At 43.0% G+C, this 11,668-nt stretch overlaps 1 protein-coding gene across 4 annotated transcripts in view; it reads left to right on the top strand.

Moving 5' to 3' along the window:
- Positions 1 to 3,803, top strand: part of nectin1b (nectin cell adhesion molecule 1b) — a 98,089-nt gene extending 94,286 nt beyond the window's left edge. For 2 of the 4 annotated variants that reach the window (XM_057048838.1, XM_057048841.1), the window contains one exon: positions 1,130 to 3,803. In XM_057048838.1, the coding sequence (XP_056904818.1) occupies positions 1,130 to 1,366 (237 nt within the window). In that variant the 3' untranslated portion in view covers positions 1,367 to 3,803. The remainder of the gene's footprint in view (positions 1 to 1,129) is intronic. The other 2 variants (XM_057048840.1, XM_057048842.1) reach the window with 2 other exon arrangements.
- The last annotated feature ends 7,865 nt before the right edge of the window (positions 3,804 to 11,668 follow it).

Genomic DNA, 11,668 nt, shown 5'->3' on the forward strand with positions numbered 1-11,668 from the left:
TTTACACGCTTTTGTCTCAATTATGCCATATATCTCATTTCAAATCAGCATTTTTGTGAGATGTAACCCTTGTTGAGAGCGACTCAAGTCTCTTTGGTTTTGTTGCCCTCCTAAAACACTTTCAGAGTTGGGATCATCGCTGTCATAGATGTAGAGATGCTTGAGGAATATTCGTAAGTCTCATTTTGTCTCATCCACTTTTCTTCATTTATTCTTTGCCTGTCATCTTGCCTGTTATGCTTGTGAACATCATGTCCTCCAAACAAGAGCAGATATATAATATATAGAATAGAATTCTAATAATAAGGAATATGTTATATACATTTTATATGGACAATCTGAATGTGATGAACAGCAAACTACGGAGTCAAACACTGTTTTTCTGAGTCCAGTTGCGGCCCAAACATCAAATAAACATTGCCAGTGATCGTCCCCAGACTGATTACATTTCACCTCAGAAACGCTGCAGCCGTCACAAATATGGCCAAACACAAAAGAAACAGAAGCATCTCAAGGTGATGAAGAGCTGAAACTGTAGGCGGTGAATCTGCCTCCGTGCCTCAGTTTGGGTTTAGAGCACAGATGGAGAAACCCAGTCCTCGAGGGCCGCGTTCCAGACGGGTTTTCTGTCCTCTCAGGTAGAAAACAGCTTTCACCGAGGCAGATAACCATGGATATCAAACAACTGGTTTAGAGAACGGGTCGGTGCTGTTCGGGGGTCTCATTCATGTAATGCAACCGAAGGTGCTCCAATTGGCCAGTAAAGCCTTTGGACTGTTTAGTTTATGATGCTCAAACACAAGTATGCGTATATTTCAATATGAGGTTGGGTGTGTCATGATATTCTTGAGGGCTTTCAGAGCATCACTGTGAGCATCCTCAGTGCTCCCAATGATGCTCTGAGAGCCCATAAACGCATCCACGGCAACAACAATGACCCACTTTGTTCCCCGATGACTCTTTTATATGCGCGTTTAATAACATTTCAAAGATGATTCTCTGGTGTGCAGCACTTTTAATCACACGTAATCCTCCAGAAGCTCTGTAAGGTGCATCCCTCCTGGCTGGAGCGCCAGTCTTCACAGCAAACAGCACTCAGACCGCTGTCACGTGTGCTTGCTTCCTGCAGGACTCTGGAAGGCGTCCGGAGGAGCTGAATCCGGCTGAAATCATGTGCTACCCACGCGTCTGTAACACGGAACCCTTCCCCGAGCCTCAGCCCGCTCCAGCCTACCCTCCCGTCACCTTCCTGCCTCAGAACCCCTATCAGCAGCATCCAACCAACGAGCCCACCTACTCCAACACAGGCTTCCCTGCCCCCGGCCCACGCGCACCATTCTCGTTCCCCAAGGAGCAGTCGGTGTAAGACGCCCCTTAACTTTTAGCGAACGGCACCGTGATCGCTTCATGGAAAACAAAAGCCCTGCTAAAGGATTGCTGTTGATTCTGTCTGTTTTTTAAGCTTCAAACATCATCTCATGTGAACCCCCTCTCCCCTCCCCATGTATTGTGGTCTGCTTGCTTCACTCTGTAGATGCATTTTCACCAAGCAGAGCAGTTCAGTCCAGTACGCAATTCGTTTTTACGAGTCACATGACATCAAAGCAGTTACATCATCAAGTGCTGCTTAATTGGGGAAAAAAGAGCCCATCAGAAATTGCGGGTCTCATCATGGTAGCTTTGACTTTAGACGGCAGAAATGTAAATAATTGGGCAGCGTACAGAGCTGAACTGTGTGGAGATGCAGTGTATACGACCCAGCACAGTGTGTGATGTTAGCGTACCCTCCTCCAACACACTTTCACCCCCTCACACACCCACTCCATGTCTGAGTGCATCCTCACCTTTATATTCTATTTTTTATTTGAAACCCTGTACAGATTTGTCACTCATGAGCTCGTTTCTTATTTTTTTCCTTATTTCACCCCACAGTGTTAGTGACCTTTTAAAGAAACGTGCTTCTTTTCATTTGGTTTGTTTGTCTGTCATTCTTATGCTTGCCTCTTTGAAATTAATATTCTATACTGTATGTGTGACGGGTGTGTAGTGGTGGGAAAAAAAGAGAAAACTTTTTGATTTCTGAAACTAATTATAATAAAATAATGACATGGACCACCCCTTTAATGACAGTTAATGACAGGGTTGTTATGTGCAGATTTGAATTGGCAGTCTCTCATCTGAATCCTTCATTAATTTTTCATTATGGCTTTGCTATTATGGCGATTGACTGGATATTTCAGACTATTTAAAAGCGAATGTTCCTCATTAGCTACAACAAAAAACAAAGGGCTTGAAATTTGACAGTAACTATTTCTTCTGTGTCTCCAATTATTATTATTATTATTATATTATTATTATTATTATTATATTATTATTATTATTGGTCCATATACTCTCATGCTGGTATTTGTTTAATCTACCTTGTCTGTTGGGAATTAGAAGCGTAGTTTGGGGATGTGCTAATTATTCCCAGTTTACATTATCATTTCCCATATGCTGTATTTTCCATATCCGTATGCAAACACTGGGGTTCGTTTAGGCTAACTGTTGCAGAGTTAGGAAGCAGCAGGAGCTGCTGTTTATGCTGATGCACCAGGTGAAGACAATCATGCATTGGGTTGTCCTAGAAAAAGATTGGGAACAAATATTGTTTCTTGTTTTTTGGGTTGCCCAATCAGAAAGGGAACTACTTGTTCAAGGGAAGTTCACATATTTAACATATTTAAAGAGTTTGGTTCATCATGACTGGTAGTAATATATTGTCGGATACACTGAGGAGAAATGCCTGCTGCTGTATTTTTTTAGGAAATGCTCAGTTATATTTGATAGCACTTGATTTATGTGCAGACTACAGTTTACACTCCGTCCTTTTCAGACCATACATAAGCTAACGTGCTTTACGAGCCAATCTGAGCGTTCTGCCTCTGACACGCCAGCCCTGTCGAGACAGAACAGTCCATTCAGCTATGCTAAAGTTCACTCTTTTTTTTGCCATGTCAGATGTTGGTTTTTTTTTTTTAAAGAGAGATGAAGCAAATTTTTGTGTTTGTGCTAAATGTTAAAATAAGATGTTGAAGGTAATTTAGTGTTTAAATCTTAATGGTGGTTAATGGAATCGAGTAAAACTTGTGAGACTTTCTCCCGTGCTCACCTTGTTGTCTTGCGATGGCTATATGCGATATGTGTGCTAGCATTTAGTTTAAGCAGTGATGTCTGGTCACTGAAGGAGTTTGAGCCTTTTACTGTACCTGCTGTGTGGAAAAAACACTTAAAACACCGAGTCTACATGTGACACTTTGACTATTCAGAAAAACCCTCCAGTTAATATTATTATTCTTATTATCATCATTATTATTTTTTAATATTATTAATATTGGTTTCAATGTATGCTTAACTGCATTGCATGTATGTTTTACATAGTTTTTCAGTCACATTTAATTATTTCAAATGTCCTGAAGATAACTGCCATGTCTGTTTTCACCCATGACCTTGTTTTATTTTGTGTTTTGTACATTATAGGTTATTAACATTAGAGTTTTTGTTTTTGGTTTTTTGGGTTTTTTTTGGGTAATATGCTGTGAACGTTTAGGCCTGAAGCATATTTGGTCTGACACTACTTGTACAACTGTTAAAGGGTAATATCTGATTAAATCTTACAGATTTCAGCTCTTTTTTTTAAATAATGGCATGATGTGAAATGATTCATCCTGTTTTGTTTTATTCCGTGTAAATATTAACAGTGTATCTGATGTGTGAAAAAAGGAAATGCAGTCTAACATTAAACATTCACACACTACCCTGAACATTGATTCTCTTGTCACTTCTTTTACTTTGAAGCTCTAATTTGTAACGATGAAAAACTCTTGACATTCACCAGAATACAGAAAAAACAAAAGATATCTGTTTGCTATGGTAAACTGAAAAAGACTGAAATAATGTTTTCATTAAAATGATATCCAACCTATTTATTCAAACATCTCATGGAAGGAAAAATCCCAATCTTGGATGCATTTGTGCCGTTTCTATTTGAATTGGTGATAATTCAATATTTCTGGTTCCTCTTGGAGAAGTGAGCTGACAGTCAGCGAGTTGCTCCGGGGTCTCGGGGCAGCTTGTTCAGGGTTTTCTCCAGAAAAAACATTGAATAAAAGAATTAGCTGCTAAAGCGCAGCTCTTCATCACTGCCCTCATTTTATTTTGAAATGCTAGAGAGGGCCCAAAGGACTTCCTTCCTACATGCGTCATCCTTTTGGCTTAAATGCATAAATAAAAACCTGACAATCACGTTCAAAAATATCTTTGATAAAGGAAACTGTGCCTGCAGTGTTGGATAAGCCTCATATACGGCCCACAAATGTTCCAGTCATTAGGTTCTGATGCTTCCTGAGGTGTCTCCTCCGTCAGTTTTTGCTCCTTTCATCAGTGCCGTTGCTGCCAGTCGGCAATGTTGGCGTGGCGGCTGGATTTTTTTAAAATTTGTTTTGGTCCTCAAACGTCAGAGTTTCCGTCTGAGAACGTGTTTCACAGCTCCGTCTTCACTCTTTGTTGGTTTCGTGTCAGCAGCTTTTGTCAAATCCTCAAAATAGTTTCTTTGTGTCGCTTCAACTGACCAAAGTCTTTGAGTGTTTCCATGTTTCATTGTCTGTGTTTAGGAGCTGGAAATGTCAAACACGAATCAAAGAACTGGGAAAACTTATAAAAACCTGTGGGGAGTCAAATTAAACCCGCCAAAACATTTGGCGTCCTCCTCGGAAAAGACCGCGTTCCTTGAAGTCGCATTTCAAAAGCGGATCCACGGCAACACGGAGCAGACGAGAGACGGAACCACCTCAAAGATGAGGCGCTGCGGTCCTCAGAGTCGTCCTCTCACCACGCTCTCACACAACCGGCGGCAACACCCCCCACCGCCACCTTTCTTATCATCACCACTGGCGATTGTGGCCCAAACTCATCAGCAGAACAAGAGCAGCAAAGGTTCACGTCATATATCCAAAATTAAGATCTCAGATGGTCCGACGCCGCTGGAGGAAAAGAGATGTGGTGGAGAAAGCGGAGCGACCTGTGATTCCATCTGAGGACCACGCTGAAGGAGCCGGGAACATCCTGTCCACGTCGCTGTGGTCCTCCCACAGAGGACACTTCTTGATCCCCCACACGTTTGGATGTCCATTACAAACCAGTATTCCTGCAAGAAGGAATCATTTCTGGATCACAGGTTGAGATTTATTAGTCAGGAATTAAAAGCGTCTGAGCTGAACATCCCAAAACCGCTTCAAGGTTCCTCCTCAGCATTTCTATTTATTACTGAAGAAACTGTAAAATGAATACTGTTCCTGCTGATATAGAATTTCATAAAGAAGACAGACAGAAGCAACGCCGACCTTGTTTTCAGAGATGTGTCTTCTCTCCTGAAAGATGGAAAAATGCAGCTTTTATTCACTCCCCTCCCCCAGGGTGAAGGTGAAAAAAGATTGTGTTTCATAAACTTTGGCTTTTTGAAGATGCTGGAAAAGCTTTTTGTCCTTTCAGGGATTTATTACAAAGGAAAAAATACATCCCCACATGGTTTTTTTTTTTTTTTTTCTGAGCTCGTATTCCTGCCTGAGTTCTGTTTTTGTGGAAACACTCAGTGTTTGCTGTCTAATTGTGCTGCTTCTTAAACCACTGACGATGTGGAACATGAAGAAAAGTTGTTCCAATGAAGAAGCTACACCAGCCTAAACATGTGGAGGTCCGAGAAATACCAGTAAAGAGAGCTTCAACCAGAGAAAGTGACTATAATTCATTCATATAAACTGCGTTTGTGTGTTTGTGTGGGTGTGTGAGCATTGTGATGGTGAGGTTAATGAGCTGGCTAACGTATTATGTCTTAGAAGTCCTCAAAGACAAGTACAATTTCATGAGTGCTTTAATACACGTGTCTGCTTAGAATAATTATAATAATCAAAATAGTAATCATCGGCTTGAAATATTCATAGATTTGACTGATGAACTCAAAAGAAAAAAGACAGCAGCAACAGTCCTGGCAGAAGCTGGAGCATGAAAAGCCATGGCAACAATACAATAACAGCAACAGCCAGCAACAGCAGCAGCAACAATAGCAGCACCAGCAACAGGAGCAGTTACAATAGCAGCTACAGCAACAGCAGCAGCAGCAACAATAGCAGTAGCAACAGCAACAGGAGCAGCTACAATAGCAGCTACAGCAACAGCAGCAGCAGCAACAGCAGCAACAGCAACAGGAGCAGCTACAATAGCAGCTACAGCAACAGCAGCAGCAACGATAGCAGTAGCAACAGCAACAGGAGCAGCTACAATAGCAGCTACAGCAACAGCAGCAGCAGCAACAATAGCAGCAGCAACAGCAACAGGAACAGCTACAATAGCAGCTACAGCAACAGCAGCAGCAGCAACAATAGCAGCAGCAACAGCAACAGGAGCAGCAACAATAGCAGCAAGAGCAGCTACAATAGCAGCAACAGAAGCAGCAGCAACAGGAGCAGCAACAATAGCAGCACCAGCAACAATAGCAGCACCAGCAACAATAGCAGCAGCAACAGCAACAGCAGCAGCAACAATAGCAGCACCAGCAACAGGAGCAGCTACAATAGCAGCTACAATCGCAGCTACAATAGCAGCAACAGCAACAATAGCAGCACCAGCAACAATAGCAGCTACAGGAGCAGCTACAATAGCAGCTACAGGAGCAGCTACAATAGCAGCAACAGCAGCAGCAACAACAATAGCAGCTACAGCAACAGCAGCAGCAGTAACAATAGCAGCAGCAGCTACAGGAGCAGCTACAGCAACAGGACCAGGGACAATAGCAGCAGCAGCAGCAACAGAAGCTTCAACCACCAGCAGCACCAGCAGCAGCTCATCTGGCCTTTACCTTTAATTACTTCTCTGCCATATTTTAATATTATGCTGAGTTCTTGGGCAGCAGATGGATGAAACTGACTCCTCCAACACAAAGTGGCTGCGACACGTTCTCAGCAGAGGGAGTCAAACGCTGCTGCCACACCCAAACACACCAGTCTGATCGTACATGCGACACCTGTCAGGCTGTCTCTCTAATAACAGCTCATCTCCAGAGCTGAGCCGGCTGAACCGACTGATGCCGCAGCTCGGTTTGAAGCTCTCGGTGTTTGGAAGCTTTCCTTTGTCTGGCCGCGAATAATTCATATGATGTGACAAGCCCAACGATAAATAAAAGATCAGATCTTTGGCCAGAGGGAAGAACCGCTACAGTTCTGTATCAAAGTTTCACAAGAGTACAGAGAGTTAATTAAGGAAGGACTCGATTTATTTCTCATGATCACACCAAATGCCGTCTGTAAAAATTGCAATGTCACAAAGCATCAACCTCAAACCTCATTATAAACACCTCTTTTAAAGGTTATTATGTGTCTCTGAATGAGCAGAGGATGAAGCAGTCTGGTCCACAGACCTACAAGGTTTTGCCTGAATTATTACATTTATTACATTTTACATTCAGTCATTTTAGATGTTTTTAAAGATCCATCCCATCAAAGGATTTAGAACAAAGACCGACGGATGGCGGAGCCGCAGTTTTAAACCAGCAACCCTGGGCCTTTTCTATCCCTGACCCGAACTGTCGTCAAGAGGAGCGCCCCGTTTTTAGAATTAACCGATAAAAATCTATAATTTGGGCATAAAAAGGGGCGTGTGAGACATGAAATAAGCAGCCATTTTTTAATAAATGTCGTTAGATTAGAACAGAAACGGCCTCAGGAGGTCTTTTTAAAAACTGATGTTTGATTCTATAATGTGAAATGGGTGAGATATGCTGGGAACAGCTTCTGGCTCTGCAGATAAGAGGCTACCTTCAAACAGGCTGTCTAATACGTGCGCGCCCTCTCACCCGTGCGGAGCTCTGCACCGGAACGGCGTCGGAATATTACAGGACGGGGCGTGAAGGTCACGTGAGCCCATGATTCACATCCCCGAAAACAAACCTTTGTGTGTTTGTGGTTGAACGGCTTCCATCTTTTTGCTGCACGTCCGTCCGTCATGAGGTTTTATTTAATAACTGAGACAGAAACGTGGATCAGTGAGGATGCTAATGCTAAATCCATTGTATTTCCCTCACGTCTGTTTCCAGTCTGCTCGTCTTCTTAAGGGCGTCGTTTAAGGAGGTGGTTGCAGACTTGAGAGCGGTAGAAATGACACCCCCAGAAGTCCTGATCGCACCCTTCACCGCCGTGATTTTCAGTGACAGGGAGAGGAGGAGAGGGAAAATTGCTTCAATAGAAGAGCCAGAAATGGAATTATAGCAGTTCAAAAGCATGAAAGCGCACTTCTGTGGGAGGATGATAAGCCCTCACGCCCGCTGTCACGGCCCCGGGACGGAGCTCCGGCTTCAGCCTTGTGGCCACGTTCTCCAGCCGCCTCAGAGCATCTTCAGCGGAGAGTGATGTCACTGTTGAGGGTGTGAGTTGGACCCAAAGTTTGGACAAGTATGCAACGTGTGTGTGTGTGTGGGGGGGGGGGGTTAATCAGTTCTTGAACATCTCAGCTGTACACCAGATGACAGTAACGTCTTTCTATCCTGTCCGACATCTTTAGTGACACTTTTACCGCCAGATGTTTGAGCGATTCATGACTCAGACGTCCCGAAGATCTGCACTGAGGGGCAGAACGATTGATGGGGCAGGAATCCACGGGGCACTATTGTTTTTTTCTGTCTCCTTCATGTGATTATGCTGTGGTAATTAGCTGCGAGGGGAGAAAAGACTCATTTTATAAAAGAAAAAAGTTTAAAAGCCGGCCTTAGCTCAGCAGGATCTCTGGCTCCTGCTGACTTCCAGCCAACTTTAATACTAATGAGTCTTTTTCTAGAACAGGACTAATTGAAATATAAAAACGACAGCTGAAACACTCACAAAGCAGCGCAATGCTCTTCAGATTTTGCCATTTAAGCGATCTCTGGAGAACAGATAAGGCCTAAATAAGCTATATGGCAGAGAAAGTGATGAGACCAGATTTCAAATTTGACAGCGCGCGTTTCGTCCTTGTTAATCTGTGTAGAACAACAGACGCCATTAGTGTCGCCACCATCTCCAATACATCTGAGGGCTGCGATAACTCGCCGCACTCTTTCAACCTTTGATTCATTTTAATTACACAGCCTTTGCTTTTATTCATACCTCTTTCTGCGGATCAGATGAAGTAATTGAATCACCGAGCTGCACTGATGGAAGCGCTCAGAATAAAGTTCTATTTCTGTCAGCTTCACAACCGGATTATTTTAAAGGTGACAAACTGCCAAAAAAGGAGAGCGGTTATAATTAAAGGTCTTCCTTTGCAGCTCCGTATTTCAATTAACACATAATCCATGGGAGACAGACCAATGAAAACAAGCACTTTTATTAAAACTCGCGATGTCATTCCATCAAACTTAATGTTATATAACTCTTTTCTGAGGAGGTCAAATGAGCTAAATCAGGACAAAATAAGTAGACGCCCGCATGCAAAGACCTCCACAAACGTCAACTGAAAGCAACCGAAAAATAACTCTATAAAAATCCATTTTTTCGATGAGTAGAGAGACCCCAAAGCCCCAGCAGCTGCTGCGCCTGGACTCTTCTCAACATGCCCGTCACGTACGCGTGTACAGACACTTGTGGAACTAACACATTTAGGAGAAATTGGATTATAGGAGGAACTGCAATGCTTTGGCACCGTGTTCTGGCCACAAACAACACTCCCTCTAGTTTTTGAAAACATATACAAAATGGTAGAAATTATTCTTATAGTACAAACATGTTATTTAAGTAAGAGTCTCTCAAATCAGAGGGCTAATGATTCTTTGATTGTTTACAAACTATTTGGACTGTGAAACTACTAAAATCACGCATCTCTCTTGACCCATAATTATTGTTGTTGACATTTTTCACTTATTATACAGACTTTCTTATTTTCCCCATCGCAGCGTTGGACTCAAACTAAATATTAGCAAGTAAAATATTCTCATGACGTCAGCATTTTGGGATCTATGCAGAGGATGTGCGCCCCCTACTGGCGCCTAAAAATTCATTAGCAGTTCGGTGAGGATTTGTTTTGTTCCTCTCTTCTATTTAAAGTCTTTTAGTAAAACGGAAATGTTCTTTTTTTTTTTTTTTTTAAAGTCCAATATTGACTTTGACATGATTGAAAGAGTTTTTGTGAGTTGCTGACAATCGTAGCGTTAACTTTTAATCTATCAATTGAGGGCCCTCTCTAGATCAGGAGGGGGAAATGATCCCTTCTTAAACGTTCAATGTGTCCAGCTGAATCTGGCCATAATCATTTAGCTCGCTGAATTCTGTTGAGTTGCAACTAAATTCTAGTCATTTATTTCACATTTACAAAACGGACAGATGGGGCGTTAAAATCGGGCCTCTGGCTACATAACAGTTCAAAAATGCCTCGTTCTAGGAGAACAGTCTCACGTCTTGTCTTCTGAAGGCACCGATATTTTATTGATAGACCAGAAGGTGTTGCTTGTCACAGACAGCCGCTGCTGCACCACAGCTGTTGATCAACTCTGCCAGGAAACGGAAATGCCTCTTTGTCACCATCATTTCATTACATCTTTCGTACGTGTTTTCCTTTCTATTCCTCTGGTTCGCTCACACACAAAGAAGAAGAAGAAAAAAATGTTTCATCATTGGCATTCTGGGAGAAGACACAGCGCTGTTTGGTAAATGTATGGGTGTACGGGCCATTGCACAGTCTTCTCCTCGGGAACACCCCCCCTCAGCCTCCTCCTGGTTCCCTTTTGTTCCTCTGAAGGCTCATAAACAAACCAAACAGCGATGAGAATGGATGCCCTGTGCTCCAGGTTAATGCACTTCATTAAAGTTTCAGCTTTGCATCTCTGCATTAATTTAACAGGCTGGAACGCCTCGGGATGAATCGGGTGACATTTCCAGAATGCCAACAGAGGCTGGGGTTTACGTGGACAGGGAATGGGAGAAAACCTCCCGGTGAGCGGCGTGGGAAGGTGTCGGGGCGGCCATGTTGCCGCGAACCTTGTCAGGTCCGTTGCCACAGCTCTCCTCTGCTGGTGTCCCCACATTTCTGGGTTGCAGCAGGTTCGGTTGCACCGAAATGACGCTGAGCACCAGACGGGAGAAGCTGCACTTAACTCAAAAGCTTATTTCCCTTTTCTGTCTTCCCCGAACGCAATCGCTGCCCTTCCTGCCGCCGTCTGTCCGTGTCGAGATCGGCATCTCCCTTTCAACATTCTCCTCCTGGCTCCCCCAATCCTGCTGCAGATTAAACTGATTCCCGTCCCTCGTCTGCAGGAGGATCCACAACTTCGTCTCGTCCTATGAATCTTTAAACCGCCTGTTTTTAGGAGCGGTTCCAGCAGAAAACAGACGAGTCCTTTTTAATTCATGACGGATTTGTAAATCATTGTAAAGTCATGCAAGGACACCTGTGATGTCATTGGCGTTGAGTTTTAAATATTGTAACTGAGGAACTGGATAATGTTACTTTTATATGCTGCAGAACTAGATCTCACCTTCGGTATTCAACTCAGTTCTCATCAACTCTTTCCTTGAAACTGAAGGGTAAAGTTCTCCTTCTTCCTTCAACACAGCATCTATTCAACAACTAGGTCCAATCATTTTGCTCCTATTTCTAATTTATTGTTTAA

Source organism: Takifugu flavidus, chromosome 12 (genome assembly GCF_003711565.1).
Source record: "Takifugu flavidus isolate HTHZ2018 chromosome 12, ASM371156v2, whole genome shotgun sequence".
Classification (NCBI taxonomy): Eukaryota; Metazoa; Chordata; class Actinopteri; order Tetraodontiformes; family Tetraodontidae; genus Takifugu; species Takifugu flavidus.